The sequence below is a fragment of the Neolamprologus brichardi genome, chromosome 13 (genome assembly GCF_056152115.1).
Source record: "Neolamprologus brichardi isolate AB-2024 chromosome 13, ASM5615211v1, whole genome shotgun sequence".
NCBI lineage: Eukaryota > Metazoa > Chordata > Actinopteri > Cichliformes > Cichlidae > Neolamprologus > Neolamprologus brichardi.
Genome location: NC_142116.1, coordinates 25944859 through 25961045, shown reverse-complemented (window position 1 = coordinate 25961045; position 16187 = coordinate 25944859). Strand labels below are relative to the sequence as shown.

At 42.2% G+C, this 16187-nt stretch overlaps 1 protein-coding gene across 4 annotated transcripts in view; it reads left to right on the top strand.

Moving 5' to 3' along the window:
• inpp5a (inositol polyphosphate-5-phosphatase A) overlaps positions 1–16187 on the top strand; it is a 150493-nt gene that overhangs the window by 94831 nt on the left and 39475 nt on the right. For all 4 annotated transcript variants that reach the window (XM_087850374.1, XM_006799063.3, XM_006799062.3 and 1 more), the window contains 3 exons: positions 2399–2451; positions 3263–3382; positions 15585–15669. In XM_087850374.1, coding sequence (XP_087706500.1) covers positions 2399–2451; positions 3263–3382; positions 15585–15669 — 258 coding nt within the window. The remainder of the gene's footprint in view (positions 1–2398; positions 2452–3262; positions 3383–15584; positions 15670–16187) is intronic.

Genomic DNA, 16187 nt, shown 5'->3' with positions numbered 1-16187 from the left:
CAAAGTCACAATTTCGGGGGACAGCAAGTTATAATTGGGTCCATACATCCTGCCAAGGCACTATGGATTAATTCAAGTATGCTAATGTAATTCAATTTGATACAGTTAATCTTATACTAATGCAGATTGAAGGATGTGAGGCGCAATCAAATACCTCTTAGGCTTTTAATTTGCATCTGAGCTTTTTAAATAAAATTAGTCAATTTGTAATTATGTGACCTGGCCCGTAATTAGTTTATTTATCACTGCAGTTAACTCCCCATTAGGGGTATCACACAGAGAGAGAGAGAGAGAGGCAGGAAAAAAGAGAGAGGTTGTGAGAAAGAGGCTTATTTATTCAGAATGAGAACACTCGCAACATCAATTTGTCTCTCATTTAATAACCAGCTTCATGGTGAATCATGTGCTGTTTGAAAAAGATCATGTGCTGTTTGATCATGTGCTGTTTGAGAAAGATGCAGCTGTTTGATCAGATCCCACAAGCTTGATCTGATCAAACAGCTGCACGGTGGATGTCTGTACTGCAGCTGTCACCTGGTGTCTCCCAGCATCTTTTTCCATAGAGCTACTCGCGCCGCCGTTCTCTGGTCGTTCTCGCTTAAAATGATGAATCTAGATAGAAACGTATGCTTCGTGTTACTTTCTGCCGCGATGTCTTCTTCACCGTTCGACCAAAAACTTCAGCTGGTTAGGATGGTCAAAATCCATTTTTCTGCTTCTTGTAAAAACTTCCTTGACCAGCTCACTCAATAAAAGCCCGTCAGGATCACTGAGTGTTCAGGCTGAGGTGAGCTAGGTTAAAACCCACCTCGCGCTGCCAGCTTCTTAAAGAGCTTTCCTAAATGTAGAAGTTTCAACATTAACTGAGTGTAAAAACAGACTGATAACATTCCACTTTCTTTCTTTTATGGCGTTGAATGTTTCAGGTTGACTGACCAAGTCCTCCATATTCATAAAAATATTGATGTACAATATAAGTATGAATCTTCATGTTGTTGTTTTTTTTTATTAGTTTTAATAAGGCATGTAGAATCTTGTTTGCATTGAACATGCAGTGCTTTGATTTTAATTTTGTAGGCAGTGGATTCTGACTGAAGCCATTTATTCATATTTATTAGGGTTGGGGGAAAAATGTAGACAGAATAGTGTTGCAATATTTTCTGTTGCAATATTGTATCGATAAGGGAACACCAAATATCGATATTTTATTACATAAATTAAAATACTTTGTAAAATACTGAACATTCTGAAATAATGTTAGCCGAGCAAACTTACATTAAAATGACTCAAACAAAAACCATCAAATGCAGAATTCTGGGAGCCAGAATTGTGGCTGGGTTTTCAGTTTTCAGTCAGTGATGTAACATTAATATAACATAAAAGTTATAAATCAGTTTCTAACTTTTATGCAATGTGTTTTTGAGACGGTTCATTTCTTTCTAAGTGAGCAAACTCAAAAATTCAGGATTGTATCAAATCATAATTTGCCCCACTGTAATTGCCAACTTGACCCCATTCAATCACAGACTGATCTCAGACTGACTCCACCTTTAGTCCTAATGTTTTACTGAAAATGATTGTTCAAATCTGGAAAAGGTTGCCAAGCAGGTATGAAATGGATTGACTGGTATACACAGGTGAAAGACAATAGCCATTTATTATTGGCTTTATTTAATGTTTTGGCTTGTCAAGCTCTTTTTTCCTGTTTTCTGAATTTTACTTATAACAAAGCATCAATTTTTTTTATTTGACAACTGATGATGGAAAACGTAAACACATAAAAAAGGTATAACTATGGTAACAGTATATTATATGGTCCCAGTTAAAATGATTCGGAGATCTGGCTAGGATGCCTCTCGGGTGAGACGTTCTGGGCATGTCTACAAGGAGGAGGAAAGATCATATCTCTCGGCTGGCCTGGGAACACCTTGCTGTTCTCGGGTGAGCTCGAGGGGGTGGCTGGGGAGAGGGAGGTGCTCAGGCTGTTGCCCCCAGTGACCCAGATTATTGGAGGAGGATGGATGGATGGATGGATGTTCCTTGTGAAATGTAGTGGAGTCTTTGCTACAATACACTTACGTTCCGCCACTGTTCATCCATTAACTCGGATGTTTAAATGTGTATTTATAGAGTCATTAACAGCCCGTTTCCATACGGTAACTTACACAGTTTAATTGCCTTAAAAGCTCACAATTCAGGAATTTTTTAATGAAATGTGTCTGTCTGTCCAAATTGAACTGCAGAGTTTCCTGAAAAATGGAAACCAGAAATTCTGCTCCCAGATGATGGACATTGCCACTTGACTGTGAAACATTTGACTCTATAGCTTTCATTTGTCTCGTGGTAAATCCTCGCCACTGTCAATTGTCATGCTAAATTGAGTCTCTCTGTTCTGCAGTGCAAGTGGTCCAGAAAGGGATTCATCAGAACTCGATGGGCCATGGCTGACTGGTGAGTTTTATTAATAGGTCCCCACAATGACACATCCCACCTCATCACTGTTCAACCTTGAATCATTACAAGTGTATCGCTGTGATTAGAGATGAATATCTAGCCACGTCAGTCACGTCTGACTTCACCCTCGAGCTGCAGGGAGTCTTGCTCTGTGAGGTTATCATAGACAGCGCACCCAGACGGAGAGAGTGACTCACATAGCCGAATCCTCTCCGGACAGCGCGCTGCAGAAGTAAGCAGGGATTCGATTAGACGTAATCACGTTACTCGAGCAGTTGCGTATGACAGATGACAAAAAACATTACATGCAATTGAACCTGTACGGGATGAATACCATCGCTGCTTCCAGCGTGCAGAGCTAGGGAACGGGGGGAGGAGTAGGTGGCTGAGGGGTGGAAGATGGGGATTGTAATCTAATAGAGGGATGACATGAGAACTAAAGAGCTGAAACGGTAAGCATTTAATAGGAGCGTGACGTTTGACAAGAGCGGCAAAGAGAGAGAGGCTGGTGAAGAATAGGAGATCAGATCGGACACAGTCAAAGCTACAGATGTATTCATTTGTTCAGGATGTCGCTGCAGAATAAAGCCCGTGGGATAAGATCAATTCCTCTGAGTTGCCCTGCCAAGCCCCATGCTAACAAAAAAACCCACCCAGATAGGATCTGCAGGGAGGTGTTCATCGCTGTCTTGTTTTTCTCTGAGAGAACAAAATGAAAGAAGGCAGATTAGAGTTTGTGGCTGTATTCTTATGCATATGTGTGCTAGAAACATCAGTGATAGCTCACAATGTGACCTTTCTCCATCAGTGCCTTTGATCTGGTCAACATCCACCTTTTCCATGATGCTTCCAACCTTGTGGCCTGGGAGAAAAGCCCATCAGAGTACTCTGGGACCAGGCAGAAGGCACTGGCCTACGTTTTAGACAGGTACAGTAGATGTTGGTCACCAGCTTTTTTTTTTTTCTTTTTTACTTTAGTCTTAGATCAAATTCTGCAGATATCAAGGGAGATTTACTCTATTTATAACCCAACATTTCTGTTTCTGTAAAGCAGGAAGACGTATGATATCCACACATTTTTTAGATAATCTGCAAAGCAAGTTCCTTCATTATACACGATGTTTACACTCATGATCTTTATCTGTAAAACTGAGACGGACTAAAAAGATTTAAGAAATGTTTTTTTTAAAACTAATAAAGTCTTTTTTTCCCTGAACAACAGAAATTGCATATCTGCATTGAGGTAGCAGCTGATAGTCACAAATCCCATTTCTCTGTTGCATGGCAAAAACCTGTATTGATATTGTAATCAAGGCTTAGACTGAGCAAGAGAGGTGTGGAGAAGGTTTTTGGTGGGATTCAGTCTTAGACCAGTGGGATTACATCTGTCTGTGGAAATAGGGCTTCTCACTATACGGTCTGTGAACTCCCAAGTCTCCTTTATCTGTTCTTTTTTTGTCCCTCACTCTAAATCTTTCTTACTTTCCAACATTTTCTGTTATTTTACTTTAGTTTTTGGTAGTGTAATCTTACACTTACCTCTGTCGTTTTTCTACCAGCAGAGAAAATGAAGCAAGCATTTGTCAGTACACCATTTGTGAACACTGCTTTGGTCCTGAGAAATAAATATATGAAATATACTGTGACATGTAATATCATCACTGGCATTGCATCAAAAGTCCTGGCTAACTGAACAGAACTGAATATCCCCCCGACACACACATCAAGAGAAAATACCCTTTCCTGCATTTCCTCAGAGGACCACACGAGACGAATCTAGAAGGAGTCATTCTCCATAGACTGCTGTGTTAACTTTAAAGTGGATAAACATACCTAATTTTTCACTTGATTAGAACTATACAATGTACACACTGTACGCTGTATTAAGGCTTAAAGTTATGTATTATTAGGGGCGTGGCTGCTTTGAGTGACAGGCGGCATCACCTCTGCTAATCTGAGTCATTGAACTGAATATTTTAGCTGTGTTTGCAGTCTTGGTGACTTTTGGAACATTTTATGTTTAACTGTCCTTTTTGGTGACTGAATTTATATGATTGTTTTACTCATTTGGAACTGATTAGCATGTATTTATGTCTGTGTGATGCTCGAATATAAACGACCCCTTTGCTAACCTATGCTGTTAGCATTAGGTTATAATTTAGCAATCTGCCCTGTTGTCAAAATGTAGTCACTGCAAAAAGTAAGATGGCAGCCGTCTATATTGCAGGATAATGCTAACTCACTGTGTCAAAATGATAGTTAGCAAAGCAGTGGGTTACTCTGTCCATCTTTTAACTACAGACTATGTTGGCCAAACAGGTTGTTGCCCAGCAGGTCCCCACACTACTGTGGGGACCTGCTGGGCAATAAGACAGACAGACACTTCCCATTTAACTGGGTTTCAGTTAAATTTAATGTCATTTTTCCTACTGCAGTTGTCTGTGACCGCCTGGCCTTTTGCTGGATGTTCATATCTATTTCTATACTGGACATTGTATTATGTAGCAGGCACATTGCCATGTCATTTATACAATGGTGGCTCTAACACGAGCAAGGCTACGTTAGTTTAACGGTTTTAATTATTCTAGCTAGAGTTTTCATGGTTATGGTACAGGTTTCTACCCTCTGATCTAAGTGAAGTCCGCGTCTGTACAAACAGACCATGATTTCCATTCATAGGCTACGCTAATGTAATTTATGGGACATGCATTTGCAGCACTGTGGGATGATGGAGTGCACAGTGGTAGCCCTGCTCCGTACCTGGCCATGCTAACACAGAATAAAAGGCTAATACCCGCCAGGCAGCAGGTGACCTCTCATTCAGCTTGCATAAGAATGCATGACACGCCTCCCCACCTCCTCCACTTTGGATAACTACATGCATAAATATATCGGTGGCATACATTACAAACAGGCTTTCTGATGGGCCTGAATTACGAGGCACTTAATAAATTCTTCTCTGCAAGGTCATATTTTACCTTTACTTCATTTTTGATTTGATGAAAGAATGTGCTGCCTTTAATGGACAGGGAAGTGGCAGTGTTTCAGCAGCTTTTGCAGTTTTTTATTACATCTTAACGCACCTGGATTTACCGACATAATCACGTTTCCAAAGCACCTCTGTTTCTGCTCTGTTGTGTTTGATAGTGTTTCCTCTACTTTCATTGTGCTATTTCCCCCCAGTTGATTTATTTTGAAAGGGCCTCCTGTAAACACACCTAAACAGCAGCGAGAGTCTTAGCTGGGTGGCTGAAGGGACTGAATAGAAACTGTGCTGGCTGAGTGGCAGTTTCCACGCTCCCTCCTTCTAATTCCTCTTGTGTTGGAGGATGGTAACCTTGTTGTTACTTCTGGGCCATATCATTTAAAGGTTCTTCTTTTGGCAGGGGTGGGGACGAGGGGTGAGTGGTGTGAGGCAAGGTGGTGGTGGTGATGAGGAGGTCGTTATATGTTCCAGCTCCCCTGGTATTCCTTGCTAGCGATATAGGGGTGGGATATTGAGGTGGGGGGGCCATCGCGCCTCACTCACTCACTTTAGGGTGAAGCCTTCGGGCGCAGATCCGGAGCACCGGAGTGAGAAAAAGCTAGCAGTGCAGAGGGAAGGGAGGAGGAGCACAAAGGGTGCCTGGGCTCTGTAAAGGGCAGTGAATAATGGGTCGGTCCTTTCACAGAGGCTGCTAACCTTTTGGCAGCCACCAGCAAACTCCATTCTCCTCCGTCGATCTGGGAGGACAATGTGCCCGGGCCGGGCTTTGAATGAAGCGCTACCACCAACAGTGTTCCCATTCAGTGGCTGGTTGGGAACCATCTTTTTGGCTATTGTCCTAACTCTGACTCCTACCCCCAGAAGCAGAGCAGGAAAAGGAACGGGGAATATCTAAAGCCAGAGTTCCCCCTCCCTCTCTCTTCTCTCTCCTCTCTGGGCTCTAATCTCTCATTGCGGGATGGGATAAGATTGGGGAGGGTTGGAGCTGCTGAACACACCACCAGCTGAGATCCTCGCAGCAGTCTACACTGGAGCCTGCACGCACGGCAGCGCTGCGGGGACAGAGCTCTGCTGCCGAGCATCAAACTTCAGCCTGCACCTTATCTGGAGCTCATGCCTAATAATGCAGCTTACAGCCCATTGAGAACACATCTGATAAGCCTTTTCCTCTGTGGCCCTTTTAACTGCTAAATAGTGTTTATCTCCAAAGTGCTTCAAGGCCTCGGGGGAACAATGCTGAGAAGGAACAACGTTTAGCCAGCCAGACCTCACTATTGAGTCACATCAGAGAGAAAAAAAGGGAAAAAAAGCACAGCTCCATAGCCTGGGCTAATGTGAGGGCCGCTTCCATGGGAGAACAGCTTGAAATGTACCCTCGCTCCTTTTCCTGCCCTTTGAAACTGCCCATGTGTGTTCCAAGCTGCATGAAGTGACACTCGGGTACGCTTGATGTGGAAAGTTCATTGTTTCCCATTTATGTTATGGTTGAGTTGTTTGTGTGCGCACAAGCAGTTTTTTAAAGAGTAGTTTAACTGGGCATTTTCATAATGTTAAATGAACTCCCATTAGCTGCTAGATTGTACAGATATCAGCTTATTAGCCTTTTCCTTCCAAAGACAGGCTGATGTAATGACAGGAAATTCTCTAGAGGGTGGAAATCTTTTCTGCTAAATGACCAATGTGAAATGATAGCATGAGATAAAACCAACAGTTTTTTTTTTCATTGCAGTTAAAAAAAAATCCCCTTTGTGTATTGGAGTTTGTTTCTGTTTCCAAGCCCCATTCAGAGTGGCTGGTCCGGTTCAGGGGAGAACAGTTTTACATTACAACTGTGAAATCCAGGCATAAAGGCTTGCTTTGTGGTGCCCCATTATTTCCACACAAATATAGTCCATTGTCAGAGTGCTGAAGTTAATTTGATCAACATTGGGGACATTTAACTGTTTTGTTCGCTGAAAAGACTTGTTTCATGCTCATTTTCGGGCCATTCAAAAGCAATGATTGGCAGAAAAATAATGTTGCCGTTAACAATTCAAAGCAATTAGTTTCCCATGGGGAGGCAGTGGGCCGCACTGGCCACCACACAGCGATGCTTTGTCATTTTATGGAGGGTCATCAGTCAACTGTCAGCGCGACTCAAAAAGCCCTCCAATCTAAATGTTTCCCTTTAGGCTTTTCCCAGAACAACGGTCTGAAAGAGCAGAGAAAGGCCGGCTAGTTTCCAGCCAATAGACATGTTGAGCTGCAAGAGGGAGGACTGGATAATTGCAGGGGGGATCCTCCTTAAAGCCAGAATGAATTTATTAAAGAGAGTGGTTGGTGTGTGTGTGTGTGTGTTGTCATGCTGATCATGGTTTCCAGTACAACTCCTGTGTCATAAACATGTGTAGTACAGTTACATTTTTTTCTATATGTGATCTATAATGACTTTTTCCACTGATTGTGTTTGTTTATAGACCTGAGTGTCTAGTGCCACTGTGTGACTCTGTGCTGCCTTCTCACCCTGGGAGGCCTGCAGGAGCAGAGGTTAATCTTCTCCACTGTCTCTCTGCTCACAGTGGACCTGTTTCTCTCTCTCCCATATACTCACTCACTCACTCACTCACTCACTCACTCACTATGCACTTCTAGTTTACCATAACAATAACTACCTTAACCTACACCTAACTTTACCTGTACCTTTACTCAATCTGTTGTTTGTCCTTTTCAGGCTAACATTATCCATAATGTGGAATTCCCTAACACATCGGAATTTGCTGATTTGCTGCTTCTCTGTTATTTGTGGACACATGGTCATGTTAACCTATCTTAAGCCCCCCCTCCCTCCTCGGCATTATTTTTTGCATTATATTCTGTAGTAGAGTTGGATTTTCTGTAGAACAGTATAGTCACAAAGTAAAGTTTGATTAGATTTCTGATTTGGGTGAAATATTCACCAATGCAATATAAATCAAAAAGATGCGGCCTGTCTGAAAATAGACCCAAATAACTATGTAGTAATGCACGACTATAGACTGAATATGCAAGGTTTAACATCGCCATTTTGCTCATATTTGACCATATTTGGGATGGCGCGGAAAGTTATCACCTCATTGGGTTTGCAGAGTGCATCCATGAACTTGCTTGTGCACATCACACAGCATCACAATGGGATGTTCAAACAAATTTTAAAGTAAGCTTTTGGGGTCCAGGTAGTTTTCCAGTCCGCATAAATGCCCACTCCTGGCTATATCTCAGAAGTTTGCTGTCTTCTGTACTTCAGGATGTCTTGATGCTGTTGACTTGAACAGACCTATTCCCTAACTTCTGTGTGACCGCTGAAACACCCTTTCACCCCCTTTCACCCCCTCAGCACCTTATCTTTCCTGCATGGTGTTCTTGTTGGGGTGGTAGTTACTAAGGAGATGGGCTGCTAACAAGGGAACGAGGGTAAGGCTGTCCTGAGGTGTCAAAGGTCCTGTCACGGGTCACTCTTGGCTTATTCAGAAAGACGTCACCAGCAGATTCTTCACAATGTTAACATTCTCTCAATTTCTCAACATTTACTTACAATGGATGACGGTGCTCGGCCTGGCTATTGTGTGCAAAGTTGAATCTGACTGGCCAACTTATGGTAAGTCACCTTGTCAATATAATCATGACATGGCCCCCACTTGCACCCTCATAATCTCATATTGGGTGACCGTTATGGCTGAGTTTAGCTGTCAATCACCGTGTGTAATCTGGAGTCAGTGAAACTGAGGCTGGTGTAAAGGAGAAGCAATCCAATGTAGGTAAGCTTTTCATCGGGTATCATGGTGTGTGCGTGTGCGTGTGCTGTTTGTGAGGTTGAGCTTCTGATAGAGTCTTTCATGCAGGAATGCTTTCAGTCTTGAGCACATGTTTTTTTGTATTTTTTTCCTGATACCATGGTTTTTGTGAGAGTTAGACGTAGAGAAAAAGTCTAGCGGTGGCTTTGTGCTGGCGGTTTAAGGAGCCTGGGAGCAGAGTCTGGGGCCATGTTGTAAATTAGCGTTTGACCCCGGCCTTTGTGTAGCCCCAAGGAAGGCCTGATGAAGGCCCCAGCCCAAACCTCAGCGAGAACGGGCCGTGTGAAGAGGCTCTTTCAGGGGTGTCACTGCGCGATGAATTGGCCAGGAGAAAGCATGTTTATAGACTGTGTAAAGGAGTGTGTCTTTGTGGGAGAATGTCACTGACACTGTTACAGTTTGTCTGAATGAACTGTGATGACGAGACTAATGGGGCCCCCCACCCAGGGTGAGGGTCAGTCAGATCCCCATCCAGCCTCCACCCCACCCCCAAAAGTCCAGGACCCCCCACCCTCAGGACCCTTTCACGCCCAGTAGCTGTAGCTAATGTTGCAATTCTTGGTCCGTCCCCACAAAGGCCAAGAAAAAAGTCAACTTTCACACCACTGAGTCACCATGAGTGCTTTAGGAAATGATCGTGTAAACAGAGTGTTACCTTCTGACCTGTGGCTGATACCTTGGAGCAGCAGACAAAACAGCCCGGCCGCGGGTATTAGACATGGCTGTTAGTGGGAGAAAGACCTCAAGCTCTGGAGAAACACACATTTCCTCCTCTCTCAGTTTAGCCACTCTTTCTTAAGGGTGACTGCCTCACTTTTAACCTCATCTTTCCTGTTCATCACTTAATCTGTTCTTTATTTCTTTATCTTTTTTAACATGTCATTGCCTGATTGGTATATATCTGTTTGGATAGTGTTCGCTACTCACAAAAGCACATGCGGTAAATTCTCCATTAGGGCAAAGAATGTAGAAGTTCCCACGCCTATAAGCGCCGCATGACGTCTGTGTTCAGCCACTTTACTGCTCTCCGTTTTGGTCAACAGTATAAACTGACCACTAAGCCTGTTTGGATAGAGCTCAGTCTCTTAGCACCAGTGTGTGAGGTCATTAATGGCATCAATCCCAGTTTGGGTTTATTAAAGAGCAACTCCACACAAAGGATGTGCAACTTAAAAACTGTGCTTAACAATCAAAGAAGAAGAAAAGAAGAAGAATGAAATCCAGGCAAATTAAAAAGTAATGCAGCCAGTGAGACTTTCATAATGGTTTCGGGTAACTTCAGAACAGGAAATTCTAGGATTAGTCAGCTTTAAATGTTAAATATCAACTGCCTTTGGGGTCAATGAAATGCCAAATAGCTAGCTTTTGGCAAAAGACTGAGCAGCACTATCAGCAATCAGTAAAAGTATTAACATTTGTGCGTGTCATGAGGAGTCTATCTAACTGTCAAAATGTGCAGAGGCCATTGGTTTAAGTCTCTGAAATTAGTGCCTTTAAACTTATTGGTAGAGTCCAATTGTAGCACAGTTACAAAAAGATAGAGAAGAGCCCGACTGATATGTTGTTGAAGGTCAATATATTGACCAATACTAGTCATTTGGGCATTTACAACGGTTGATAAATAAAAACTGAAAAGTAAAGAAGATCTTCTCTCACCCCAACCGGTCGCAGCAGATGGCCCCGCCCCTCCCTGAGCCTGCTTCTGCCGGAGGTTTCTTCCTGTTAAAAGGGAGTTTTTACTTCCCACTGTCACCAAAGCGCTTGCTCATAGGGGGTCATATGATTGTTGGGTTTTTCTTTGTATGTATTATTGTAGGGTCTACCTTACAGTACAAAGCATCTTGAAGCGACTGTTGTTGTGATTTGGCGCTGTATAAATGAAATTGAATTGAATTGAAAATCTTGTGATCTTCCAGGGCAGAAAGGGAGAATACCTGGTGTTTGATCAGGGGCTGCTATAAAAGTGGTCGGGGGATCCCGTGTCCTTGCACTGATTGGATGTATTGGACAGATGGTGGTAGTGGAGCTTCCGTGATTGGTTACGCCAGAGGGTCTCCACATAATGAGACACAGAGAACACCTTTCAGTCATGTTACAGAGTTTGTCCACCAGAGAAATGCCACAAACACAACAACCAGCTGTCACTCACTTATCCTGAGTGACAGCTGGCAGCGGACTCCTGACACGCACTCGCAAATTTGATCATATCTCCCTAATCCTGGCACGTTTACACTGGTTACCAGTACATCGTAGAATCGACTTCTAAATTTTTTTAATTGTAAATCTCTGAATGGATTAGCTCCATCTTATCTCTCGGACCTTTTAACAAAAAATAATCCAAGTAGAGCCCTTAGGTCTGCAGATAAGTTGCTTCTGACTATCCCCAGAACTAGACGGAAAAACAGAGGTGACCGAGCTTTTGCGATCGCTGCACCCAAACTCTGGAACAGTCTGCCCCTTCACATTAGGCCTTCGCCAGCACTCGACATTTTTAAAACCCGGTTGAAAACACATTTGTACTCTCTAGCTTTCAGTTATGACTAGTCTTTTCTAGTAATTACTATGTATGTTTGCTATTTTATCTTTACTATGTACAGCACTTTGGTTCAACCTGTATTTAAATGTGCATATCATTTTTTTTTTTTGATTTTTGATTTTGATATCCTCTGCACAGGCCGGCAGAGGATAAATGAGTAATCCACAACCTGTTGTGGTAATAAAATAAGATTATTGTTAAACTGCGTTATCATATTATCTCACATAAATAATTACAAATGTTAGAGAAGTCGGCAGATATTTTAGATCACCAAATATCAGTATTGATATTGGTCTTATCAGTTGAGCTCGACATAAAATGTTACATAAACTTTTTATTGGTTTAACCTGCCAGTGCTTGCTTTAGAAAGTAAACTTTAGACATTAGGATAGAGCGCAGCAGTCAGTTATACTCAGAAAAATAATAGTTAGGTATAGTAAGCATCAGTGACTTAGTGAAAACATGGAGGGTAGACATTTTGAGCAGTGTGCTTTTACACATTACACATTAAAAGGACTGATCATTTTGTCTTATTTATGGGCACCATAACCTTATTTTGACATATAAATTAAAGGTTTTCAGGTGACTTACAGCCTTTCGAAGGTTACCTCTAGTGTTTTTTTGGTTTATGTGAGCTATGTTTATTACTTTCAGTGCAGAGAACCTAAAAATGTTTGGAGAAATGTGCAGACAAACCATTGAGAAAATGCGGGCTCTGTATAGCCAGCAATTCACCATCCACCAGCCAGCCTTGTTTAAAGAGATGCTGGTTATTGGGGCATCAGCTTAAAAGAAAATATATGGAGACCGAGTGCCATTTCCACTGTTCCACACTGCTGTGTGCAGTTTCTGCTTAATATAAGGGAATGTCAAACTGCATACTCTCTATTTAATATAATAGCTGTGGTCCCCCGCCTTCTTACTTCAGTCACCTTCGCCTCGCCGCCACACAGAAAAGAAGTGGCTGTGCTTTACGACAGCCGGGCAGACCGCTAAGAAAAGCCTTCTTCTCTCTTTACGGCCTCATAAATATATTGTTATCTGTGCCTGGGAAGTCCACGGTGAGATTTATCCGTGCGATTAGTGGGGATAGCGAGCCAAGCATCCTGAATCATTAATTACACAAGAGCTTTAATTTCCTATCTCTGCTCTGTAGAAGAGACACTTTTAAGTAGGTGATGAGGCGTAGGACTTAATTATATGTCGCTTAGGTGCATTATTTTTTTTTTAAGCACTGGGATGCTGGCGGTGTGGTGAAGTTCTGGAGATTTGGAAGCGGTCCACATCAGAGAGGATCTGCAAATCCATAGACTGTATATGCTTAAGGTTTAAAGAAGCAGGGTATTTAGTGCATTAAAACATCAGCCAGCAATAAACTGTGGGGGATTTTGAAGACCTTTAAAAGGAATCGGCAGAGCAATTTCACTTGGTCTAACTAAAACAGAACATGGCAGAATATGTAGGTGGATTAGCCCGCTGGGTACGGGACCAGCAGGTTTATTTGTCTTGAAACCTTCAGTGTAGGAAAAGCATTTTTATCAAATTTATATTAACAGGTATAAAAAAACACTGAGCAAAATGAGAAGAAAGATTAAAAGGAAGTTAAGTTTGATTCAGGTAGAATCTCTTAATTCATTCAGATTTTCATTTGTTGAGAATTCAATTATATTGCGTTTTGAAACATAAATCACCAAAGTCTACACGATAGGGATTGTTTAAAAAGCACATAGAAATGAGATAAAACCCTTTCCACCATGGCAAACAAATCCAAGCCGAGGTCCAGGCTTACAGGTGCCCAGTTGCACTCACAGTACTACATATATCAGTGACACAGACGTATAAGAAAATTCTGGCGAGCAAAAAACAGTGGCAATAATCAGACAAGAATAAGTTATGTTGATGACGTAGCACATTTCTCTCTCTGTCTCACTATCTGCAGTTTCTCCTTTCTGCCATCTTAACGTTTAATAAATTCATGCCTGGTTTTCCGCTTCGGTGACATGCACATTCTTTTAACTCGGTTATCAAATCGGCCTCATGTGAAAAAACGAAGACCTCTGGTTTTATACGAGTCTTTCCCAGATGTGTGCATCATAAGAAAATGCTGCTCCTCTGTGCTTTTTGTGCCTTAGCACCAAATCAGAAAATGCGCTTTGGCTCTAAACCTCTCAGCGCTTAATAAGTTAACAGGGTTGAGTCTGGTTTACTCACACGTTGATTAGTTCAGCAAAGTGAATTTTCTTTGCCATCAAAGCAGATTGTCAAAGGAAACGGTCACACTTGATTCATTTAATTGTGGCGTCAGCTGAGAATGACTGTTTTCAAGCTGAAAGCAGCGTTTACTCGAAGCCCTCGCATGTATCCAAAGGTGAACTGGACTTAGGTCATTTAATAGCAGCGTATCAGTCAGGAGTTGAAAATCCTGCAAATGGATCACTAGATATGTTTTAAAAGACAAATGCAGCAATTTCATAGACTTTTCTTCTTCATCCTCCTTCATACTAAAAATGAGGCTTCATATCAAGTGTTTCTACTGTTTTCTGCCTGCTGAGTGCTGCAAAAGTGCTGAAAGCTTGGATCAGATCACAAAATTTTTTAATTGAAGTGATCAGACCACCAGGGGGTGCTCAGGCCCTCATGAACTTAACAGCCTGCGGTCAAAGGAACTGATAACCTTTGACACCTGATTAGGGATGGGTATTGATAAGATTTTCACGATTCCGATTCCATTTTCGATTCTGTTTAACGATTCGATTCTTTATCGATTCTTTTTAAAAAAGGAGAACACTAAGGTCTAATAGCTTAGAACTTTGTTTTATATCTTCTCTTTGAACAAGATAGAAATTTAGGAGTAACATGGCCTTACAAACCCAACAGTGAGATCTTAAGAGATCCACAGCCTACAGCTCTTCAATGGGGTGTCACAGGGTCCCCAGGGAAAAAAAATGTAAATGTAAAATAATAAAATAAATATTCTTCTGTAGCAATAACAAAGTATAACATCAATTATTCTGTAGCAATTACACAAGAATATCCAGTAATGTCCCTGCCTACAATTAAACACATTCACTTACCGAAAATCATCTGCTGTGGCAAATGAGTGCAAGCCTTTGACCACAAACTTAGTCACTGCTCGGTGACATTCGTCTATCCTGGCCTGAAAGGAGACGCTACCGGTAGACTGCAGCGAGAACTGCCAGCATCTGAGCCAGACTCTGTCTGTCTCATCATGGTCATCTAAACGCACAGTAATGGCAGGTTTGGTAATAAGGCAGATCGCGCTAACATAATATGCACTGTTAGTTGATTATTTACCTGCCGCATTAACGGGAGAGGACGTGCAAACGTTACCGCTGCTGCTGGGTTGAGATTCACGAGTCCGGAGCGGAATTAAAAACACGACATTCATTTAAGATTATCATGTGTTTTGTGAGCAAATGCTTTTGTATATTTGTAGTGTTTCCTCCCTTAAATGAAATATCTACTTTGCAAGTATTGCAAGTTGCCCTGTTGTCATCCATTCTTGTAAAGCAAAACCAAACTTTTGAGCGTTTGAGCCACTTAGGCGCCGTGTTTCCTGCCAGGTAAATGACGCTCCGCAACGTGGTGACGTCATTCGGGGCGACTGGAATCGATAAGGGAATCGTTTGCAAAAATGGCAAACGATTCCAAGGAATTGAAACACTGGGAACCGGTTCTCAACAAGAACCGGTTTTCGATACCCATCCCTACACCTAATGGTGATGAATGTCAGATTTTTTCTATTATTTATGTTTGTGTGTGTGTGTGTGTGGTGCAGGATCACGGACCAGCGGTATGAGAAGCTGCCATTTTTTGTCTTCGGTGACTTTAACTTCAGGTTGGACTCCAAGAAAGTTATTGAGGTGAGTAGGGTTTGTTTTCTTGACATATTAGTAATGGATGGCTATCTGTATACATTATCTGGGCGTTATGGGGATGTAATGGCACAACAGAGAGCTAATGACACACTGTACACACGTGCGGTTACGTGCTATCAAATCCATAGTAATACAGCATTGTGCCATAAAGCCTTTGTGTGTCTGACTGTGTTTGTGAGGGTGACCGCAGTATAGTAAAAGTGGTTTTAGAGCCTCACTGTCTCTTTAGAGTTATGACTCATTAAACGCTTCACTGTGGCCGGCCCAGCTGTGTTTGCCGACCGAGCCTCGGAGTGCATTGTTATGTTATGGTGCCATTCACAGCTCTTTCTCCTCTCCCTTCCTCCCTGGCTCCTTCCCTCCCCTCTTTCTTCTTCCTCCTCCTCCTCCTTCCTTCTTTTGGTGCAAACGTAGCCATGGCTAAGGTCGTCGTTTAGTATTCTCCTTGGGGAGATGAGGAAATTATAGAAGACATTGCAGACAGCGTTGTGGTAACAGAGTAG